Below are 23,907 nucleotides of genomic sequence, written 5' to 3' on the forward strand. Positions count from 1 at the left end.
ATAATACATGTGAAAGAGACTTGAAAAGTGTCAATCACCTTAAGCACTAAAGAAGGGCTATTATGACTACCTGTTCCTCGTGTCCCAGCCCAAGACTCATCCCCCTTAACCCTCACAGTCCATTAAGTCTGGAACTCAGCCTCTGCACAGTTCATTTTGTCCTTGTCTCACAGTTCCTTGTATCGCCCATTGTTTCTCTTTGTGGAGGTGTAGTACATAACCTTCCCCTGGAATGCACTGTGAGCTCTTTTAGGATGTGGTCATATATTGTTTGCATTTGCACCTCATGTCTACTTAGCACAGGCTTTGCTCATTGTGCCATTAGCCCACAGTATTATGGTCCATAAACATGTTATTGGTGGTCTAATTTTGCTAAGTAGGTGAAACAGTTGAAGAACACTCTGGCCTTGTCTCACTCTCCTGCCTCTACCTCCTCTAGCCTGGCTGGTAGGAGGCCCGAGGAAGGGCCAGAGCACAGTGTTGGAAGTCGTGTTTGCTAGAGAGAAGAGAGGGTGGGCGGCCTCTGTCCCTTTGCTGCAGGAGTCGGCGCTGTGCCAGGCAGTATAAAGCACAGGCCATTGTGTAAGGCACTGACTACTACAGAACTTGATCAGCAAAGCCCAGCTGTAGTGAGTGGAGGACCCACAATACCACAACCACCACAGCCTCAACCCCATAGTCCCAATCCCAATCCCAAGCAATGTTTGGCAGCCCATCTATGGTCTCTTATGGCAGAGTAAAGACCTTTAGTTCCCCAATCTTCCCTCTTCCGGTTCCAGCCCAGAGTCTTCTCTACCTATAGTTCCTCTCTCACCCCCATATTTAGTTTCTTCTCCAATTCTTAACAGTCCCATTATTGCCACTTGAAACTCCGAATTCTTGCAGCGTCATCTTGCCAACCCTTCCCCATCCCTGCTCCCTCTGTGACATACACGGGACTACCCAAGCCCTTTCTCAGGCAGTCACCTGTTCAGAAGGAAAAGTTGAGCTCTTTCTGGTATCCCTCTGCCTCTCAGGTGTTCCACCACCCCTGAACACCTGGCTCCCACTCGCTCACTGCCGATCCTTCTCCATGCCATTCTTTCTGCCTTCCTTCCTGTCCCCTACCAAACCATGTTCTGTTCCTCTTATTAAATTGCATTTTAACTTCACTTTTTCTAAGAAGTCTACTGGGTTTACACCGGATGATTCTGGGAACCTTGTCTCAGTCATTCGGTTGTTGTAAGGGTATCCTCTGACATGGGTACAACCTTTACTATTTAAGTATTCTATTCTCAATCAGATATTTTATTAGCCCCATTCCACGTACGAGCAATCTAAGGCTTGGCATCAGTAATGTACCCAACACTGCCCAGCTAACAAGATGGTGAGCCCCAACTCAAATTCAGACCCATAGGTTCCTGCTCTGGTGCTCTTTCTACCACAGTTCCCTACCTCCTCCAACTACCACTCTCATGACTAAGCGCTTGTTTTGTGTTAATACAGTCGTTCTTGTTATTTTTGCACCCTCATGTTCTTGTGAGTTGTGCTTGTAGCCAAGTGCTTACTAAGTCTCCTCCACGTGACTGGGAACTTCCAGAGGTGAGGGGCAGAATCATCCTTTCTCTGGTCCAAAAAACCAAACCAAACCCATTGCCATTGAGTCAATTCTGACTCTGATAGCTCCTAAGAATTCAGGATAAGGTTCAGCCAACCTGATGTGGGAGCAGACACCATTGACATGGATCTTTGTCACCTTCAAGTGCATTGGAGGGCAGAGATGGACAGAAAGACAATACCAAAAACTAACAGCAGCTGCCATTTATTGAGCACTTACCTAGTGCTAGGCATTGTGCTAGTTCTTTATTTACAGTATTCAATCCTCCTCACAAATTTCCAAGGGAGGTTTTCTTATCTACAAGTGAGGAAACTAATTCTCAGAGATGTGGAGCCAGGGTGCAGCCCACATCTGTCTGGCACCAAAGGAGCACATAAATAATTGAATTCCATTTATATTTTAAAGATATGCACTCATATCCCTTACTCCCTGAAGGCCCATCCTACCCTGGACTCTTCCTTTCCCAGAAATGAAAATTCAAGGAGAGGAAAGCAGGGCAGGATGTACCTCATACATAAGCACACATGCGCGTGCACACACACACACACTGTCACGCACACACACTGTCACACACACACTGTCACGCACACACACTGTCGCATACACACACTGTCACACACACACACACACACAGACACTTAACGCCTATCACCACCACCCTGGATTTCCTAGCCAGGGTGAGGGCTATGAGGGGTGTGGTCAGTTTCCCTAGGACCCTAATCCTCATCCCCTTCCCTGCTACTAAATAAAAGTGAATAAATACTAAATAAATACAGCTGGGGTCCACCCTGCCTCTGCCCCCTCCTGTGACCAGCAGGGCAGAGGGGGCAGTTTAGATGGGGGACTGTCTCCCAGCCCCCTTAGATCCACCAACCTATCGCTGCCTCCCAGGGCAGGACACCAGGGCAGGGCCAGCCTGCACATTAGGGCAGAGAGGACGGGTGGCTGTCATTCCACAGCCCCTCCCCACTGTGTCTTCACATGAGGCAGCTGTTGGAGCCCCTCTTTCACCCAGCTGAGTCCGAGGGCCCGGTGCCCAGAAAGGGCAACCGGGACGGTGAGGTTATTTCCTGCCCACCCAGGGGCGTCTCCGGAGGATCTCCAGGATCTGGGCCTTGCGGTGCACCCAGTCCTGGGGAGGGGAGCGCACCGTCGGAGGGGCCGGCCGGGGCACGAAGAAGCTGTATCGGAGGCGTGTGTTCTGGGGGTTGCCGGCCACCAGGGCCTGCAGCGTCAAGGGTTGGGTCAGCGGCCCATGGCCTGACAGTGTCTCCGAGGCTGCTGTGGCCCCACTGTAGCGCAGGCTGACTGCCCCAGGCAGCACCACGTCTGTGGCGGAGGGCATCAGCGTGTATTCACCATTGAGGGCATAGGAGCCATCTGGGAGCTTCAGGGCCAGGTAGATGCTCCGGAGGCCAGGGGTCCCCTGCTGCCGGACAAGGATGTGGGTGGCTCCCGCGGGGATAGTGACCACATCGTTGTAGCCATACCTGTGTGGAAGGAGGACGTGGGGAACTCAGAATCTTCCTGAATCCCCTCAGCCTTTCTGAGCTGTGTTTATATGAGTGTATGTGTGTATATGCGTGTGTTGAGGGTTGTCTTCCCAAACCTATGTGAGTCATGCAGGCCAGATCTGAGCTCTGTGCAAATGTGCCCCTCCTTCTTATCTCTGGACCTTTATACCTGCTGCCTTCCCTTTCTGAGGTACCCTTCTACACCCCACCCCCTTGGTGCCTGTGCAGTTCCTAGTCTCCCTCCAGGACTCAGTTCAACTCCTGGGGACACCTTCCCTGATGGCCCTGGCAGCACCCTGAGCTGACACCCGTTGAATGCATATAACACTGTGCTGTGACAGCTAACTTGTCTGACTCCCGCACTAGACTATAAGCTCTTTGAAAGTCAAAACAGTGTTGAGTTTATCTCTGTACTCCCAGGGCCCAGAATAGTGTCCAGGGAGGTGGGGGAGGAAATAAATGAGAAATGAACCTGAATTTTCTGAAGGAGCCAGATTGCTTGCTGCAGCCAGAGCCGTCCCCACCGCACACCATGCACTTGTCAAACTTCTTTTTGGAGCCAATGACGCGGTCACAGCCGGCATGGATGCAGCGGCCCTGGACACAGACTGAGGAGCTCTCCGGGGAACAGGGGGTCCCATCTACCACCTGAAGAGAGAAGAACTGATGCTAAGGGCTCTTCCTAAGTCAGGGGGTTGGTGAGCCAAACAAGACCCATGCCCATCAGGGAAGGGGTGTCAGAGAAACTGGGTGAGATAGGAGATGTGGATGGTATGTAGGGAGAGCCCCAGCCACCAATCACATGGGATAATAATCATAATGATGACACTAATTATAAAAGCCACTATTTTCAGAGTACTGGCTTTGTAAACATGAATATTAAATCTCTCAACAGCCATTGGAGGTTTCTAGAGGTGGAACACTGGGGTTAGAAAGGTTGAGGAACTTGTCCAAAGGTAACACACTGGGCAAGTCAAAGTGGGAACTGAAAGCCCTAAATCTTGATCGTACTGCTCTCAGATGGACACTAGAGGGCAGCCAGCCTGCAGGAATTCTCCCCAGAGTAGGGGAGAAAGGAGCAAAACTCTGTTAAGAGATTGTTGTTCTCCAGCCCTCAACCTGCCGCCTTATCACAGACAGGGCAGTGACATCACCCATCTTCTAGAGGCCTTTCCATTGAGGGACTAGCCTTCAATGAGCTGAATGAGGCCACCACTGTAATTTGACAAAGGAGCCCACAGAAAGGGAGGCAAGGATTTGCCCAAAAGGCCACACACTCCCATTCTCACCAAATGAAGCACTGGGAGATAGGGAGAGAGAAGAGAAGAAACTGAGAGAAATGGGACAGGCTAGAGCTGCCTTGCTGGTAACTTAGCCAGGGTCTGGGGTTGTTTTCCCAATACCTATGGACTTTTTATGGACAGGTAAGTCTGAGTGGGCCTCTGGGCTGGACTGGCATGGCTGTGGGAATGCCAGGAATGGTGTGGTTTTAGAGAACCTTTGCCATCAGAAAATAGAGGATTGTTGGGAAGTGTGTGAGCACAGACAGGGCCCGGGGCATCCTGGCCCTCACCCGTGGCTCCAGCACATAGTAGTAGCCCAGTGCCCGGGCCTGGCAGGTGAGTTTGCACTGGTCCCGGGCAGCCACCCCTGTGTAGCGAGGGACCCAGTCCATGGGCCCTGGGAAGCTCTTGAAGAGGTCAGTGCGGTGGTTGTAGGCAGCACACTGCTCCTCACGGAAGGTCAATGCTGTAGAGATAAAATTGACAGTCAGGGCCCTCCCTCCTCACACGGCTCCAGCAGCCCCTCCACCAAGCCCCTTGGACCTCCAGACAGCACTGCATCTCTCTTCCCCACGGACAGTCAGAACAGGTGCTGAAGTGTAAAGTCACCCCCCTACAGCAAGGCCAGTGAACACTCCCTTGGTCCCAGTACCCAATGGGCTGTCCTTCCTGCCCTACCAGCCCCTCCCAAGGGTTCCCGCCCCTCCTGCCCCTCACCTGAACCAGCTGGGCAGTCCTGGGTGTTGCAGGAACGGAAGCGGGTGCGGCGACCCTCACAGTACTTGCCACCATTGCGAGGGATGGGTCGTGTGCAGTCGCGGGAGGAGAACTGGACACCACCTCCACAGCTCCGAGAACAGTCACCCCATGGCCCCCAGGGACCCCAGCCACCAGCCTGAGGGATCTGCAGAGAAACAGAAAAGGAGGGTGGGATAAGTGCACTCTCTCCTGGGCTCAGGGACAGTCCCCTAGGCCCCCTCCTCTGTCCCTCCCTGCCCTGGGATCTCACATTGAAGTCCTGGAGCTGGTCCACATGGAGGCAGCGGCCACCCATGCAGGCCTGAGCCGGACCGCAGGGGGTGCCATCAGCCCAGGGTGAATGCTTGGTCTGGCACATGGCGTGACCATTGAGATGGCCAGAGCACCAGAGGGCAGCACAGGGTGGTGGCAGCTGCGGACAATGGCGTGAGTCGGGCCCAAAGGTCAGCTGGCACTGGCGGTCAGCATCATAGTCCTTGCCAGGAAAAGTCACAGGCAGATGCAGGGGAGCTTCTGGCTTGTCTAAGAGACAGTGCCCTGGGAAGGGATTTGGGGTAGGAAGTCAGCAAGGGCCTAGGGGAGCATCCTAGAATGCCAACAAAACAAAACAAGCAAACAAAAAAAAAAACCCTAGGGCTCCCTGGGGCCTAATGAATCCTACAATCTAAATCCTAGGGCTGGAAGGGACTTTCAATAACAGCTACAAATTATTAGATGCTTGTTATATGATGTTGCTGTTAGGCGCTATCGAGTCGATTCCAACTCACAGTAACCCTACAGAAGAGAGTGGAACTGTCCCCATAGAATTTCCAAGGAGCAACTGGTGGATTCAAACTGCCGACCTTTTGGTTAGCAGCCATAGCTCTTAACCACTGTGCCACCAGGGCTCCATTGAGCATTGGCTAAATGCTTAATCAACATTCTCTCATTTAATCATGGCAAACATCTATGAGGTAGTTATTATTGTTATGCCTGTTTTACCGACCAGCTACAAACACAGAGAGGTTAAGTAACTTAGTCATACATCTACACACATCTAAAGAACAAAATCTGGATAGGAACCGAAACCATTAAGTCTTCCTATCTATTTTAACCAACTGCAGAATTCTTGAATCGGCTTCTCAGCAACAGCCCTACCCAGGAGTAGTTCTCCTGTGCTGCGTGTGCCCCTCAAGCTCCTTTGCAGCCAGCCCATTCCAGTGTTGGGCAGTTCTGGCCCTTATAAGATCAGCTCTAATTCTCTTGAACTAAGATTGGCCTCCCCTAGGCTTTGCTATTTATTCTGGGAGGAAGTGGGGACCACAGGGACAGGAGCATTTCTCCCCCATCCCACACCACTGAGGAAGCACACTCGGGGGAGTCAGTTTGGCATATGTGGATGCAGCAGAAGTGAGATTGTAGTGGGGGTGAGGAATTGAGCCTGACACACAGAAGGTGAGTGCCATCCGCTTACCATAGCCATTGTCCAGGAAGTCAGTGATGAAGCGGGCACTGCAGGGGGACCAGGGCTCCTCAGGGTCCACGTGAGCCATCACAGGAGCCATCACATGGCGCGAGGTGCTCCCAGGCCCATTCAGACCAACACACGGCTTCGAGTTGTCATGCAGCATGTTGAAGACGTGGCCTGTGAGAGCAGAAGCCATGCTGGGCTCCAAGGGCTCCATCCTGTGCCCTCAGGAGGCTGCAGGCTCATCACAAACCTGGCTGTGGCTGGGGGTACTCAGGCCCCTTCTTACCCCAACCCACCCCAAACCCCTTCTGGTGCCCTGAAGGCTCCCCAGAATGTAGCCATCACGACTCTGTCTCCCCAGAATACACTCAGGGCCCCTCCCTACTTTTTCTTGGAGCCAACATTCCCAGCCTTGTCCTCACCAGCTCCCTCACCAATTCTTGTGAATAATATCTCTCCATACTGTGCCAGCTCCTGCCCCCAAACACACACACACACACACACAGAGCACAATAGGTTTCCACACTCAATCTCACTCAATAGGAAAATAAAAAGATTCGCTTACACCCAGAGAAGAGGATAATAGTCCTCAGGCGTAGGCCTGGAGAGGAGGAAGCTATACTTTGGGAGCCCCACGTGCACCCTGGCAAGCTCACTATTCCATCACCCCATCCCTGAAACATCTCTTATCCACCCTGGGTTCCCCCATGCCCCCATGCCCTCTTTACCCAGTTCATGGGCAGCAGTGAAGGCCGACTGGAGCCCATCATCCTCCACAATGGCACAGCTCCGAGCTGGGTCACACACAGTGCCCACATCAGCCATGCCCAGAGTGTCACAAGTGGAGACTCCACACAGGTCCTGTTGAGAGAAATCACAGAAGATGCATGGGGCTGAGATGTAGATTAATGGGAACCTGGGCAATAAGCACAGCTTTGGCAGTGTGGGTGGGGCCAGGGGACTATGTTGTACCCCTCCGAAGGCGCCGTTTACATCCTAATCTATGCAATGGTACTTTCTGGAGTTGTGCGGTGTGTGGTGCTGATCAGGGCCTCACCTGACGGGTAAACAGAATGGCTGTGTCAAAGTGGTCAGGGTCTGAGTCTTCAGGGGTGTTGAGGCCCCGCTGCCAGGCACAGAAGCTGCGCAGGGTCTGGGCGGCGTTGGGTCCCACCTGGGGCCCCTCCTCGCCTGGCCCCAGTATCACTAACCGAGTCACCACCAAGCTGACAGGGTTGCGGATACTCGGGTGCTTGAAGGCCTTGGCAGCTGCCGCCATAACCGTCAGCAGGTAGCGTTTCAGCCCTGCCCCGTGAAATGCTGCCATCTTGTCGTCTGCCACAACCAGGGTCTCCACGAATCTACTCAGTGAAGCGAAGCGCTGGAGAGAAAAAAAAGGAGAGGGAGATCCTGAAATAGCTTCCCAAACTTGTGGCTCACTCCTCCCCTCCCTTACTTCCTGGGTCTGGAACTCAGCAGAGCCAGCTGGGCCCTGCATACCCCATGGGATCCCTGATTGGCCTTGATTGGGCCCTTCCTCCACCTCCAAATCCCAGGGCTTTTGCGGTAACTCTGAAGAATCAGCTGTTGGTTCTGAGAGTGGGGAGGAGAAGGGGATGCCACGTCCCAGGGCTGTGTGGGACCCAGAGGTGAAGAGCAGCTGGGACTGCCTCAGGGAGGGGCTTTGGGGTCCCCCAGGCCTGAGTGTGACAGGGGCCTGTGGGACTGGGGCTAGAGGGCTGGGCTGCAACGTGTCTGTCCTGTGTGGTCGCAGGAACAATTCAGTCAGCAGCTAGGGCCAGGGCCAGATCTCAGCGTGGCGGGTGTGGAGGGAGCCCAGGGAGCAGCGTCTGGTCTGGATTAAAGCTAGAGAAGGGGGGAGGGAGGAAGAAGGGGAGGAAAGGGGGAGAGCAGGAGTGGGTGGGAGGAAAGGATGGAGCCTCAGGCAGCCTGGAAGTCAGTACACAGTGTGGGAAGGCCATTGACCAGAGGAGGCATGGTCTGTCTTCCTCCCCTGCCTACTCCTGCCCTAGTTTTTAGTTTGCCGGGACAATTCTGAAGGCAGTGTCAGCAGCCAGAGGCCAATCCCCCAGGGCTACAAACCTCACTCTTTTAGCTGTGGGGGATGGGATGGGTGAAAACCAAATTAGGGGTAGAGGAAAGAGCCAAGGCCAAGGGGCTGTGAATTGCGCCTTACTGCTGGGGACTGTGCCAGTAGGGGAAGCCACGGCCAGGCGGGGGTGGGAAGCGGTCACTCCCAATCCAGAGTCTCTGACCCACTTCTGGGAACCCTCAGTGAGGATCAGTCTGGCCAGAGGAAAGGCTGGGGATGGGTTGGGGAGAGGACAGAGCCTTTGTGTTCCCCAGCTGTCCCTGACTTTCCTGCCAGGCGGATCCCCAAGAAAGGGTGCGAGTGGAAAGAAGAAAGGCAGGCAGGAGGAAGGAAAGCAGAATGGCCAGAAACACAAGTGGGTGGGGAGAGGGTGAATAAGGGTCAGTAGGGCAGACATGGCGGGAGGACACTGCAGGACACGGACTCGAGGGCTGCCTACCTTGGCTCTTCGGGGGCTGGGGCTGGGGCTCCCTGGAGGAGCCTTGACGTTGCACATGGGGCCCTGGCCACTGGCAGGATGCTTCCGTCGTAGGACATGAGCCCCAGGCCCCCCAGCAGAGTTAGGGGTGCCCCCCTCCAGGGGCTGGAGGTGGAGTTCAGATCCCCGGTACTGCAACACCCCTAACAGGGCTCCCCCATCCCAGTGCAGAGATGCCACTGACTCCGGGTCTCCGTTGATAGTGCCAGTCAGGTAGGTGCCCGGCTCAGCTCCGCCCAGCAGCTCGGGCGCTTGGCCCAAGTATTGCACCGTCAACCCCTCCATCCGCACACCAGGGTCCTGCTCCAGCTCTAGTAGCAGCATCTCCCCAAAGGCCGGCAAGCGGTACACCAGCCTGGCAGGGGCGCCCGAGCCAGGCAGGATGCTGCTGTTGAGCTTCTCTGGAAACACAATCTCCTCCTCCCGGGGAAGGGGGCTGACCGGCCAGGCTGAGGGCAGGAGGGAGGCCAGCAGCAGCAGCGGCAGCAGCGTCTGTCCCAGCCCGGAGAGGGGCACCGTGGGGAGCAGCAAGCTGGGTTGGACTGTCCATGACCAGTGCCCCTCCAAGCCCCTCCTGGGAAGCCCCATCCAGGACATGGCACTGGTACTGCAGCTGGGAGGGAGTGAGGTGTCTGGGGCACCCAGCCCTCCACACCCTGGCTTTGGAAAGCTCCTTTCTGCAGCCTGGGGGGCTTGGACTCCTGCTCAGGTCAGAGGCAAAGTTTTCAGAGGGGCTGGGGACCTTCAGAAGAGATGGAGAAGACTTGGCTGCTAGGCTGAGGGGAGGTCTCCAGTGGTCTGGCTTCTCCAAACTCCAGGATCTTTGTCTGCCTGCCTGTGTCTTCTGCAGCTTCTCTGGCCTCTCCCTCTGTAAGACTCTGTCTGGCTTCGTCTCTGTGCCTGCCCTTTCTGTCTCTGCCTTCTTCCGCCGTGCCTTTGCTTCTGTCTCTCTCCTCCTCTGTCTCTCCCGTGTCTATGTGTCTGTGGGTCTCCCCGTGGGTTCTCCCCAGCCTCTCTCCGCGCCAGCTCCTTTAAGCACCTTGAGCCTCTACGATTGGCTGAGCTGTAAGCCACTCAGCCGGGAGCTTTATGGTGGGACTCAGATGGGTGTCTCATTGCTTCCCAAAATCCTAGTTTTTGTTTTCCTTAAAAAAAAAGAAAAAAAGGGACTTGCCTAGGGAGGTGGGAGGGGGGAATCTCTAGCAACCGGATGGGTCATAGGCAGTGGGCCAGCTGATGACATAGCCTTTTCCCAAACCCTACAAACGGCTCTCAGCTGTCTCTTTCCCTTTTTGGTGGGACAGATTCCCAGGAGGGTTAGAAGTTGGGGAAAGGGCCTGGCTAACACGCACAGAAAGGACTATGGTCCTGGGGGAATTCTGCTCCCACTGTCTAACCTGGTGTGACCTTCCCTTTCTCAGGGCTTCCTCATGCTACCCTCTGCCCCTAGAAGCTGGTTTCCTGGGCTGATGGGGCTCAGCAAGCCACTGGGGAAGGAGGGTGGGGAATAGGTAAGGAAGTCATAGAAGGGAGACAAAGAATGGAGGTGGGGGAGCCTTGGCAAGGTTCAGAATGGGACTGAACAGGGAGGACGGGGGAGTCAGGGAGACAAAGATCAGGGAGTTTATTGCCCGAAGGTGGGATGAGTCTGGACAAGGAGGGGGCAGATGACAAGGCAGGAGGGGCTAATGACTTTTCCTTCCATAGGAGGAGGATCCAGGGTGGCACCTCCTAGTCTCTAACATCCCTGCTCTCCCTCAGGCTCCCCTTCCTGAGTTACCACTACCCGCCCTCCTTCAAATCTCCAGTCAGCCATTCCGCCTCCAGTTCCCCCATGGCCCCCCACTTCCTGACTCCCCTTTCCCTGGCCCAGCTCCCAGTAGCTTCCCCTAGACTCTTGGCCCTGCTCCTACCTACTCTCAACTGCCCTAAATCTGCCTCCGGCCTCCAGTCAGCCAGCCCCAGGCCCCCAGCACAGGGAGGACTTGGTCTCAGGAACCCAGGCGCAGCCAGTGTCAACCTGAGGACATCTCTACCTGGCTCCCTCCCCTGGCCCTGCCTTGCCATAAGAACCCAGTCTCTCTGGAAATATCTAGTAATCTTTATTTCTCATTCCCCACGGACAGAGAGAGGATGGAGGCAGCGTTATTGTATATACAGGGAAATCAGAGTCCTGGGAGAAACGGGAACCCAATGCCTGTGGAAGTGTTAGAGAAAAGGAGCCAAATTATTCCCTTGGTTCTCGGCTGAAGGGACTCAGAAAAGAGGTCTTGCAGCTGACCCTCAAGGCAAGCCAGTAAAAGGCTTCAGAAAAACCAAAAAAAAAAAAAAAAAAAAAAAACCCAGTGCCATAGAGTCGACTCCGACTCATAGCGACCCTATAGGACAGAGTAGAACTGCCCCATAGAGTTTCCAAGGAGAACCTGGTGGATTTGAACTGCTGACCCTTTGGTTTGCAGCCTAGCACTTAACTACTGTGCCACCAGGGTTTCCAAGGCTTCAGAAGTAGGGGCAATTTCTGCTCACCCCACCCCATGGCCACTCATTTCCCCAGGAAATCCCCAGGAAGGAGAGTGCAGTCAGCAGTCTCTTCCCCTGACAGAGGTGGACCAGCTCCCCCTATCCCCCTATTCACTCTCTGCCTTGTCACCTCCTGTCCCCTACCTCATATCCGCCTAATACTTCCTCTCCCCTCCCTTCCTGCTCAGGTCACTAACACCTGCCCTGGTGCCTATCACTTCCTGTGCCACCCCCCTCCCCAAGGCTCTCAGACCCATCACATGCCCTGATCCTAAGTTGAGGGTGCTAGGACTGGAGGAGTCAGACAAGGGATGGGAGACAAGCAGAGGCAGGGGCAAGAGGAGCTATCCCCAGAGGGCTCTTACTGCCCCTTTCCACCCCATCTGAGATGAAGACAAAGGGGGTGAGTAAGTGACTAAGCAGTGGGAGACAAAGGGCCTTAGAGTCACAGCAGCAATGTGTGTGGGGGTATTGGCAGCAGGGAGAAGGCACAAAAGACGCAGTGTCTCAGGAAGCCCCCAGGAGCCCTCACCCCAGTCCCAGCTCAAGCTGTCCCCAGGGCTAAGCAGCCCAGAATCTATTCTGATTTCTCCCAGGCTGGACTAGGGCAAAAGAATGCAATCCCTCCACCCCACCCCACCCCAACCCCACCATCACATTTACTATGTCCCTACGATGGATAAAAAAAAAAAAAAGACATAGTAAATGGTAGGGACATAGTAAATATGATGGTGGGGGTGGGGTGGCGTGGGGTGGGGGGACTGCATTCTTTTGCCCTAGTCCAGCCTGGATGGGGAAACCCTGGTAGTGTAGTGGTTAAATGCTGTGGCTCCTAACCAAAGGGTGGGCAGTTCAAATCTGCCAGGCGCTCCTTGGAAACTCTATGGGGCCAGTTCTACTCTGTCCTATAGGGTCGCTATGAGTCGGAATCGACTCGACGACACTGGGTTTGGTTTTACCATGGAGGAAGAGAAAGCCCGTGGGAAGGGTGGGGAATAAGTGGGCTAAGGGGGCTGAATCTCCACCTTGGCTCTGCAGAGGCTGCCCTGTCTACCCTGGGTCCTGGTCAGTTCCCGAAGCCAGTGCCCTGGCCCCACCCTTTGGTATGGTTCGCATTTCCAGGCAAGAAGCCTGACTTTCCCCTCTTTCTTTGCAGCTAAGAATTCCGTTTCTGCCACTCCCCTGGTCTATGTGTCCCACCCTTCTGTGCTGCTGGTGGGCTGTGTCCCAGAAATCCTGTCTGAGGGAGATCTAGGGAAGGCCTCTTTCCAGGCTCAGGGTGGGAAGAGATGTAAAAACTCAACGGGTGGCCCAGCTGGAGCTGGGCTTGGAGGGTAGAGGGAAAGAAAAGGAACTGGCCTCCAAGGTTGGAAAGCTCTTTGTCTCTCCCATACAAAATTGGTATCAGATTCCTGGTGCTACTACATTTCTATGCTGTTGGCCACTGCCCAGGACAGAGGCAGGGTCAAAAAGAAGTCAGGGAAAAGAGTCTGACCCAATATGGAAGTTGCGTGTGAGGCATCTCTAAGCGTGCTTCCTGGGTCTGTGATTCTGTAAGTTCAGGGAGCCTGACAGATATCAGGGTCACCCATAGGGGACCTCCCCTCCTCCTTCTGGGGAGAGGTGGCTCCTCCACAGCCTGGCAGGCAGTCCCATCCACCAATGCTCGTGGCCTTGGTGCTCTATTCTTACTCCTTTTTGGTTTGGCGGGAGCGCTAAGAACCGCCTAGCCCCACTTGGGCCCCCTTTCCCTAACCTGATTCAGGACATCCGGAAATTCAAAGGGTGTGGCTTTCCCGGATTGGGATCTTCTGGATTCAGGGGTGGGGAGGTAATTGGGAAAGCCTGGGGTTACCCTAGAAGGGCAGGAACCTGGGTTGCTAACCCGAAGGTTGGCGGTTTGAACCCATTCAGCGTGCCACGAAAGAAAAGCCTGGCGAACTGCCTCCGTAAAGATTACAGCCAAGAAAACCCTATGTAGCAGTTCTACTCTGTAACACATGTGGTCGCCGTAGGTCGGACGGAGTCCACGGCAGCTAACAACAACTACAGAAGGGCAGGGTTTAGACACTGCTGGAGAGCACAACACCAGCAAGAGACCGCCAAGGCAGAAGACATTAGGGAAGGGAACCCCGATCGACTGCGAGTCGGGGAAGCTGCATGAAGGCAGCTTCTAAGGTACACACAGGAGGGCTCAGCAATAAGAGCCCGAAGCGCGTCGTTGTCCCTGGCAGGAGTGGCAAGTTTCGCTGGCTCATGCCTTGACAAGCCAGCCAGGAGCGACGGGAAGAACTGTCCTCAGTAAAGATGACGGCAGTCACAGCTATTTGAGCTAAAGTGAAGCAGAGGCACAGATCCCGGAAGTTGTCCTGTCGCGGTCGGCGACACCGCCAGCTTTCAAGAGGGCGGCTCCATTGTACCAATAGGAGGGAAGCCTGCAAGGAGGCGCGCAGGAGCCACTTCCGCCCGGTTCTCCTTCGCGCTGTCTGCAGCGGGAGTAAGATGGCGGTGTTGAGGGCTCTCTGCAGCCTCCGGGGCGTCGCGGCCCAGGTGCTGCGGCCGGGGGCAGGGATTCGACTGCTGATTCAGCCCAGCAGGTGAGACAGACGACAACGATCGTCGCGGTTTCCCCAAGGCTAAGGTCTCTAATCTGGGACATTCTATAGGCCCCGTGACCCCCCAGGAAAAAATGACCCAGATCTGTGACCCCGCGCTCAGGCTTCAAGTCTCGGAATTCAGGATGCAGTGGCGCCCAGTCTGGCTGAGGGAGGGAAGAGGGTCTTGAGCTGGTTCTGCCAGGGATGAAATCAGTGGTAGTGTTCCCTCCTTAAGCCCTGCTGTCTCTCCCAACCCCCATCACGAGGGGGCGGGGTGCTAGTGGTGAAAAGTCTCCTTAGAGACTGGAACACTGTGGGAGAAGAGGAAAGCGTGCATGAAGGAGTATAAGGGAGGAACACAAACTAGGGTCCCTGGTTGGCCCCGGTGCACCTCGCTGGTCATGCCACACACACACTCCCGCTTCTCAGTCGTCGGTTGACCTTGAATAAGCACCTTTCTAGCATTCAGGTTCTCCAGGTTGGGAATATGAATATGAAAGAGCTAGGATCCCCAATCTTGCATGCACAAGGGTGATGGGTTAGGTGATTCCAGAAATAAGTTGCTAGTTGAAATGAAGCCCCTAGGGTTCCAGCTTGTTTACCAGTAGGCATAGGAGAGTGAATGAGAGCAGAGAAACTATTCTTTAGGCTGTTTATCTGGGTCTGTCTTTAACTCTCCAGGGGTGCTCGGCAGTGGCAGCCAGATGTGGAATGGGCAGAGCAGTTTGGGGGAGCTGTCATGTACCCCACCAAGGAAACAGCCCACTGGGCGCCTCCACCTTGGAATGGTGAGTGCCTAGAGCTGCCGCCTCAACCCACACCCATCCCTGCCCTAGGCAGATTTTTAAGTGCTTTGGGGCTCTTGTCGTTTTTAGTTGCTGCTGTCTGTTTTAGGCAAGCTTTAGCCCCCATCCTTTGCTTCTTTCGCCACCCAATTCAACATATACAGTAGTATTGATAGGTATATACCAGGTAGAGAAGGAAAGGAAGGGCAGTCTGAGCAGAAAAGAAAGGTTAAGTTCCAGCCAATACCAGCAAGTCTCTACCAAATTTGAATCTTCAGCTTCATTTTTTTCCCCAGAGGTTCAATACCACACTTCCAACTCCCTCTCTGGACACGGTGGTTTCCCACTGCCACCCAAATGAAACCTGCTTAAATATAAACCATTTTCCCTTATCGAAACTAGCTCTTCATTTTGACTTTTTGATTTTGATAATCAGCACCATCATTCTCCTTATCCCTCAGGACTGAAACTTTTTAGTCATCCATGGCTCTTTTCTCTCTCTTGTCCTCTATGTCCATGTCCAATAAGTTACCAAGCCATCCATGCAGATTCTTTCATAAAGTTTCACATCTGGTCATCTCTCCCTTTTATGCACATTGCCATCACTCTAGTTCAGATTCATCTTGTATTAGACCTTGATTATTTTAGGAGCCTCTTCACTGGGTTCCTGCCACTAATCTGCACCTCTCCAACTATTCTATACAATATCATTGCCTTCATCTTCCCCAAACAGCCTTTTACCCTGCCATTTATTCTCTTTCTCAAAAACCTTCAAAGGCATTTCTAGTTACCTTTTGTCTTAGGCATCTAGTGCTGCTATAACAGAAGTACCACAAGTGGATGGCTTCAACAAACAGAAGTTTATTCTCTCACAGTCTAGTAGGCTAGAAGTCCAAATTCAGGACGCCAGCTCCAGGGCAGGGCTTTCTTCTCTCTGTTGACTCTGGCGGAAGGTCCTTATCATCAATCTTCCTGTGGTCTAGGAGATTCTCTGCTCAGAAATGTCAGGTCCAGAGGACATGTCCTGCTCCCCATGCTGCTTGCTTGGTGGTATGAGGTCCCCAAGTCTCTGCTTGCTTCTCCCTTTTATATCTCAAGAGATTGGCTTAAGACACTGTCTGATCTAGTAGATCTCATCAGTGTAACTGATCCATCTCTTTAACATCGTAGTGATAGGCTTTACAACACATAGGGAAATCACGTCAGATGACAGCATGGTAGACAGTCACACAAGACTGGGAATCATGACATAGCCAAGTTGACACATTTTTGGGGGACACGATTCAATCCATGACACCTTTCAATAACTTAACGGTAACGATAGTTTAGTACTTACCGCTGTGTGCTGAGTGTCGATGTGTGCATTATTTCACGTCATCATTCCTACAACCCAGTGAAAGTGGTTCTAATTTTGAAGAAATTATGGTACTAGGAGGAGTCCCTGGGTGGCTCAAACAGTGAAGTGCTCGACTACTAGCCAAAAGGTTGGCAATTCAAACCCACCCAGGGGCACCTCGGAAGATAGGCCTGGCCATCTGCTTGCAAAATGTCACAGCGTTAAAAACCCTATGGAGCAGTTCTGCTCTGCACATGTTATTGCTGTGAGTCAGAATCTACTAGACGACAACTAACAACAGCAACAATGTGGTGCAAGAAGATTTAAGCTTGCTCAAGGACACACAGGCAGTTCTGAACTCAGATCTGTCTGACTCTGAAACCCATGGTGAAGAATTTTGGCAGAGAAGATGGGCTCTGGTTTCAAATCTCATGTGAAATTCATTTACCAGCGCTCGAAGTACCTTCTTCACAGCATTGTTGTCAGGATTAAATGAGATGAAGTGTAAACCATTTAGCGTAGTGCCTGCCTGGCACATGATAAGTTCTTTGTAAATATTAACTGTTGTTAATGATATAGATAATGTAACCACTGCTTCCTCCCATCTCCCAACACCAATCTTTTGCCCCTTGGGATGCCCTGATGTGAGTTCCACAGGTACTTACTTCCTTGTTTCTAAGACATGGTATATGCTGATCCCATAGCTTGAAATACCTTTTCTTCCCTCATCCTATCTGAGTCATTCTCTGTACTCAGAACCAGCTCAGATCCTACCTCCATGAGTCCTCACAATATTCATTCTTTCCTTTAAACACTTAATGGCTAAGCCACTTGCTTAAAACAAACAAAAAATATCGCCGTCGTGTTGATTCCGACCCTATAGGACGGAGTAGAACTGCTCCATATGGTTTCCAGGGATCACCTGGTGCAATCAAACTGCTGACGTTTTGGTTAGCAGCTGTAGCTCTTAACCATTACAGCACCAGAGTTTCCGGGCCGCTTACCTGGTAGCTTATAAATTTGACCTGGATTGCTAGTTTTTCACATATACTTATTTCCCCCAATTAAATTGTAAGCTTCTTGAGGGCAAGTTTTTACTATCACTTTGTAGTAGTAAGCATTAAGTGTACATTTCCTGATTAATTGGACATTCATCAGATACGTTGGAGGGCAGTATATCTTAGTGGTTAGGAGTATGGGCCGTGGTGCCGAACTGTTGAATTCACATCCTGGCTCTCTTATTGGATCTCTGATCCTGTGCAAGTCATTTAGCCTCTCTGGTCTCAGTATCTCCAATAAAATGGGAAAATAATAATACCTTCTACTTGTATAAGAAGTCCTGGCGGTACAGTGGCTAAGTGCTCGGCTGCTTACCGAAAAGTTGGCTGTTCGGGTCCATCAGTTGCTCTGTAGGAGAGAGATGTGGCAGTCAGTTTCCATAAAGATTTCAGCCCTGGAAACCCTATGGAGCAGTTCTGCTCTATTCTGTAGGGTTGCTGTGAGCTGGAATCTACTTGATGGCAACAGTTTTGTTTTTTTTTTTAAACACATGAATGTTGTGAGAATTACTTTAAGTAAAGTGCTTGGCACATAATAAGGGCTATATAAACCAAAAAACCAAACCCAATGCCGTCGAGTTGATTCTGATTCATAGCGACCCTATAGCACAGAGTAGAACTGCCCCATAGAGTTTCCAAGGAGTGCCTGGTGGATTTGAACTGCCAACCTTTTCGTTAGCAGCCGTAGCTCTTAACCTCTACGCCAGAAGGGCTATGTAAGTGTTAACTATTACTGTTATTAAAAAGGTATTCTGGGAGACACGGAAAGAGAGATTTATGGTCCCTTTCATCAGAAAGCTTAGCTTTCCCTTCCCTTTGTCCCATCTAATGATCTTCTTTGTGGTTATTTTGGAGAGTATGAAAATAGAATTAAGATACTAAATCGTTAAATGGAAGATCTGTAGGGAGAGTCTAACTCCGTACTGTCTCTTGGGGGATTTCCAAGGAAATGACCATTTAGCTCCGGACTATTTCCCACTTCTTAGATATGGACCCTCCGAAGGACACAATGGTGTCGAACCTGACCCTGAACTTCGGGCCTCAGCACCCAGCAGCCCACGGAGTCCTGCGACTAGTGATGGAATTGAGTGGGGAGATGGTGCGGAAATGTGACCCGCACATCGGGCTGCTGCACCGAGGCACTGAGAAGCTCATTGAATACAAGACCTATCTGCAGGTGTGGGGGTGAACAGGGGCCTGGTGACAGGATCCAGGCATGCTTTATCCTGAGACTTTGCCCGGTTGCTGTTCCCAGAACCCCAGGGGAGGGGGATGTTGAGGGGAGCAGCCTGTTGAGGTCACTGGGACAGTCTTTTTGGGAGGATGCTAGGGAAGGGGTGGCAGGGGGCGCTTAGTCATCTGGATTTGGTTTATCCAATGGCATTGCTTTGGAGCTGGAGCTACACTCCCAGCTTTTCTCAGGCTGACTTTTGGCTGATCCCTTTATCCTTACCCTACTGCCTCAGTTTCTCTGCTCTTATACTAGTGCGTCAAATTTGGTGTCCCTGGAGGAGGGGAAGGAGGAGAGAGACGTCAGTGCTGTAGGATTAACGGCTGATTGTTGTATCTTTTAACTGTCCAAGTTTGTTTTTGAAGCACCGAATGAGTCAGAGTGACTGGGAAAGGTTCATGACTGAGTTTGCTGAGTTCAGAACTGTGTGACCCAAATGGTGTGGGTCAGATTTGAAGGAGTTGGGTCCGGGATAAGAATCTGAAGTTTTTTCTTTCTTTTGTGAAGAAAGAAGTCCTGATACAGAGGACGGTGGGGTTAGAATTTAGTCACTAGACTAGGATTTCGTCACAGTGGCGAGAGTGTGATTCCCCTACAGAGTCCAGGCGATGATGGTTTCTTGTCCCAGAGTCCATGGAGTTAAGCACTGTAGCATTATCCCACGTCATAATGACATCAGGACAAGAACAGGCTGTCCCAAAGAGGAGCATCTTAGCTCCACCTCCTTCCTGGAAGCCGAAGCTGGTTTAGCAGAGAGCTAGGACTTTTTTTTTTTTGGTATTCTGGGGGATAAGAAGTCATTCCCAATCACTGCTACCAGAAACACACTCCATCCCTCTCAGTGCTCTGTCTTCCCTAAATCCCTTCCTCCCCAAGATTCCTAAGTCTGATACCCTTTCCCTTTGTTGTTCAATATCTCAGTTTTAAGAGACATAAGAGAAAAGAAGGAGACTTGGAAGTCCGAGGTCCTCTTCTTTGGCAGAGGAGTCAACTGGGTCAGAGAATTATTGGCAGTGCTGTCCTAGAGCCAGCTCATAGTGGCTTGCAAGAGCCGATTGTTACATTTCGGGAATTTTGTGAGTGAGTTGTTAAACACAGCCGTTATTAAAATTTAAATTATGTAAATTTATAATTTAATACATTATATTAAAAACAAAGGTATGAAGTAGTTGAAATGCATCGCTTTTTAATTGTACTGTATTTTACTGTGCTGTGCTCTTTTTTCTGTACGGTAAAAATACTGTATAACGCTGTGCTACTGCACATCTTGTCCCAACTCTTCCCAACATTCAGTTATGTAAGGTTGGTAGCTTAAAATCAGTCATGGTGGGAGCGTTTTCACCATGGGAAATGGCAAACATGACAAATCAGGAGTTTTCCTCCTCCTTTGGGGAGCTGGTTGTTAAACATTGACCTGCTTAATACTACTGGTTTGGGGATGTTTCGCCTTATCTTGCTATGGCTTCTGAAGTTGGCAAGGCTTCCACAGCACCAACCCCTGATGCCCACTGAGAGCGAGGCTTTCAGCAGCCAGGCTGGGGCCTCCTGGGTCTGTTAGGTGTGACCCAGATTCCTCCCTCTTCCCAGGCCCTTCCGTACTTTGATCGGCTAGACTATGTGTCCATGATGTGTAATGAACAGGCCTATTCACTGGCTGTGGAGAAGTTGCTTAATATCCAGCCTCCACCACGGGCACAGTGGATCCGAGGTACGCCTTGTCCCCTTCTTCCTGCAGCCCATTGTGAGCCCAGCACAGTGCTCACCCCATCTTAGGAGCATTGAATCCAAGTATAGTAGAATCTCTGCTGAACTCACAGTCACCCTCCATTTAGCTTCTAGGACCAACCCCTTGGAATTAATGGATGACGTCTCTGAGTTTTCTAAGAACGTCTCTGTCAGCTCCTCTACCCTTTTGTTCACTTTTGCTTTCCCTTCTCCTCAGTGCTGTTTGGGGAGATCACACGGATTTTGAATCACATCATGGCTGTGACCACACATGCCCTGGACATTGGGGCCATGACTCCTTTCTTCTGGATGTTTGAAGAAAGGGAGAAGGTACGAGAGAGAGGAACTGATAGGAATGGGGAAGGAAGTACAGGAGGTAGAGAAGGTATGGAGGAGACAACAGATTAAAAGAGAGGAAGAGAGAGAACACAGGGAGGACATTTGTGGGGAGAAGGTGTAGAATATAACCCGGGTCATATTCTTCGGAACTCTGTGTCAGGAGGGGTTGGTCGGACACAGGAAAGTAGGGGGTAGGAGAGTGGACTACCGTGTTGTTGAAATACTGTATAATTAGGGGCCTAGGACTTTGTCACTAATTCCCAGTGTGTCCTATCAAGATGTTTGAGTTCTACGAGCGAGTGTCTGGAGCTCGAATGCATGCTGCTTACATCCGGCCTGGAGGAGTACACCAGGTGAGCAGGTTCCCAGGCTCCCTCAACTTTCAGCCCATGCCTGTATTCTCTGTGGCCACTGGAGGGCAGCACTGGTTGGTGGAATCTCAAAGGCTGGTTTTTCCCTGTGGCTCTGGGAGGGGAGACTCAGCTGAAGCTCCCTAATGGCATCTCTGCTGTACTCACAGTTATCTTCCATTTGACTTGTAGGACCTACCCCTGGGGCTTATGGATGACATCTATGAGTTTTCTAAGAACTTCTCTCTTCGGATTGATGAAGTGGAGGAGGTAAGATAGGAGTTGGTGGGAAGAAGTTCTCTTTTTGTTTTTAGTCCCCACTTGTAAAGAAATAAGGAAGTACCCTGATACGAAGGGCATTACCACACCAATTTTCTCCACCCGCAGATGCTGACCAACAATAGGATCTGGAAAAATCGGACAGTGGACATTGGGGTTATAACATCAGAGCACGCACTTAACTATGGTTTCAGGTGTGGGGAATGACACTCCTCTCTTGGGGTCCTGTCGCCCAGGATATCTAGCTCTGGCCCCCTCTTTAGGGTTGGGACTGTAGTTGAGGGGAGGGGTGGGGGAGTTCTAGACTAATATTTTGGCTTCAGGAATGTGTGCCACCCAGCTTCTCATGCTCTTTGTTTTTATCCCACACCCTGAATGTGGGAGAGGGAAAAGGCGGGACTGAAGAGGAGAGTGTGTCTCCTTTCTTGGTTGGTGGAATGTGGCCCTTGTTCCCATTATACTCTCTACAGTGGGGTGATGCTCCGGGGCTCAGGTATCCAGTGGGACCTGCGGAAGACTCAGCCCTATGATGTTTATGACCAGGTGGAGTTTGATGTTCCTATTGGGTCTCGAGGGGACTGCTATGATAGGTAAGGCCCAGGTGATTCTCCAGCTCACTGTCAAGCTATGTTCCCCTGCCTGGCTTTTCTCTTTGCCCACTTTCTTCTCTACTCTACCTCCCAGTATCTATGGGCGTGCTTGTGTATATTAAACTGGGTTGCTTTTCAAAACACCTCCACATACATGACATCTTTATTTTGCCCTTACATTATCCCTGTTTTTCTTTGTTTAAGAGGGTATTTACAGAGGGAAATAACCACAGGGCATAGTCTGAGAAAATGCGAGGATTTGGGGGAGGACTCAAGAGTAGAATCAGAAGACTGTAGGACTTACCTCGGTGGCCAAGCCAAGCAGATACGCTGTACTAAGGAGAAAAGGATGAGAAAAGTTTACCTAACTTTTTTTCAGCTTGGCCAAAGGGCATCCTTCCCTGCCCTGCATCTGAGTCTCTGACCCTCTCTTGTCCTGAGTCTGTCTCATCTATTTCAGGTACCTGTGTCGGGTGGAGGAGATGCGTCAGTCCCTTCGAATCATCTTACAATGTCTGAACAAGATGCCTCCCGGGGAGATCAAGGTTGACGATGCCAAGGTGTCTCCTCCTAAGCGAGCAGAGATGAAGGTTGGCTGTGGGGAGAGGGAAAGTGGGGTCTCAGAAGGGGGCCCACAGCCAGGGAGGCATATCCTTGGATTAGGCCTGGCTGTTCAGTTTTACTTTTACAAAGAATTAACTGTGTAAGATTCTTAACCTCCCCTAGCTTCCCTCTCTTACTCTGTATCTTTTCTACTCACTGACTCATGTGTAGGTTTTCAGCCTCCCTAGATATTATTCTCTGTGCTGGGGAAGGCTCAGGAGGTAGTATGTATCTGCCTTATTGACGCCCCCTTGTTCTCCTTCCAGACTTCTATGGAATCACTGATTCATCACTTTAAGCTGTATACCGAGGGCTACCAAGTTCCTCCAGGTGCCACATACACTGCCATCGAGGCTCCTAAGGTGAGGAGAGAAGAAGGAAAAAGACAGTGTGTGGAGTGGGTGACTGGAAGTAGGCGTTCAGATGAATGCTTGTCTGTCAGTGGGAAAGAGGACATGAGGGTGAAGGGAGAGGTTTCGTAGAAGGAGAAGAATGTTCTTCCTGTTAATGAGGGCAGCCAATCTTGTTTCTCGGACAGGGTGAGTTCGGCGTGTATCTGGTATCCGATGGCAGCAGCCGCCCTTATCGATGCAAAATCAAGGCTCCTGGTTTTGCCCATTTGGTAAGAATCAATCCCAGTGATTCCAGCTCCAATAATTGAATCTAGTCATTTATTGACCTTGGTTAAATTTTTCTGAGCTCGCCTTCCTCTCCTACCCTGCAAATCTTGCCTAACACTGTTGCTATTTCAATTCCCCAGGCTGGTTTGGACAAGATGTCTAAGGGACACATGTTGGCGGATGTCGTTGCCATCATAGGTACAAGGCCCATTGTGTAGGAGAGGTGTCCTAGACAAGGGGGTTGGGGACTTCCGTTGGGGACAGAAATGAAACCTCCCTGTTTGGCATACACTATGGGCATGGGCTCAAGTCCTCAGTCTCCTAGGCACAGGTATGGGTTCTGAATCCTTGGTAAGCCTGCTTTTTCTCCAACCCTTGACCTCCTAGGTACCCAAGATATTGTGTTTGGAGAAGTAGATCGGTGAGCAGGGAAACAACATTTGATCTTCGCCGCCTGTCCGCTCCCTATCAACTTCCTCAGCAGTGTTTGTCATAGTTGGAAATGGGTGTGTGTGTGTATGTGTGTGTGCGTGTACACGTACCTGTACACTTAGCTGTCAGGCTTTCTGTGTGTGTACTAGAAAAGGAAAAAGTGATAATAAATTAGCCGCCTTGCGGCCCCTATGCTCAAAGTTCTGGTATGTCTTTCTTAGAACCCTATTATCTTTCATTTTGATGGG

General features: G+C 51.5%; 2 protein-coding genes across 3 annotated transcripts; one reads left to right on the forward strand and one right to left on the reverse strand.

The window, feature by feature from the left end:
• Nucleotides 1–1,792: 1,792 nt before the first annotated feature.
• Nucleotides 1,793–10,308, reverse strand: ADAMTS4 (ADAM metallopeptidase with thrombospondin type 1 motif 4). The gene is made up of 9 exons (XM_049881040.1): nt 9,156–10,308; nt 7,661–7,984; nt 7,332–7,464; nt 6,607–6,777; nt 5,404–5,690; nt 5,112–5,298; nt 4,685–4,860; nt 3,584–3,759; nt 1,793–3,087 (listed from the first exon to the last, which is right to left on the reverse strand). The coding sequence occupies exons 1-9, from the start codon at nt 9,789–9,791 to the stop codon at nt 2,661–2,663; spliced, it is 2,517 nt and encodes an 838-aa protein (XP_049736997.1). The 5' UTR covers nt 9,792–10,308; the 3' UTR covers nt 1,793–2,660.
• A 3,864-nt stretch (nt 10,309–14,172) lies between these two features.
• Nucleotides 14,173–23,853, forward strand: NDUFS2 (NADH:ubiquinone oxidoreductase core subunit S2). 2 transcript variants are annotated; one of them, XM_049881043.1, is made up of 14 exons: nt 14,173–14,311; nt 14,993–15,099; nt 18,477–18,667; nt 20,309–20,429; nt 20,664–20,776; nt 21,064–21,138; nt 21,328–21,405; nt 21,523–21,608; nt 21,885–22,004; nt 22,465–22,594; nt 22,874–22,969; nt 23,146–23,229; nt 23,368–23,425; nt 23,615–23,853. In XM_049881043.1, the coding sequence occupies exons 1-14, from the start codon at nt 14,217–14,219 to the stop codon at nt 23,650–23,652; spliced, it is 1,392 nt and encodes a 463-aa protein (XP_049737000.1). In that variant the 5' UTR covers nt 14,173–14,216; the 3' UTR covers nt 23,653–23,853. The 2 variants fall into 2 exon arrangements, with proteins under 2 accessions (XP_049737000.1, XP_049737001.1); XM_049881044.1 differs by lacking the exon at nt 14,993–15,099 and having other exon boundaries at nt 14,229–14,311.
• Nucleotides 23,854–23,907: the final 54 nt, after the last annotated feature.

This window comes from Elephas maximus, chromosome 3 (genome assembly GCF_024166365.1).
Source record: "Elephas maximus indicus isolate mEleMax1 chromosome 3, mEleMax1 primary haplotype, whole genome shotgun sequence".
Classification (NCBI taxonomy): domain Eukaryota; kingdom Metazoa; phylum Chordata; class Mammalia; order Proboscidea; family Elephantidae; genus Elephas; species Elephas maximus.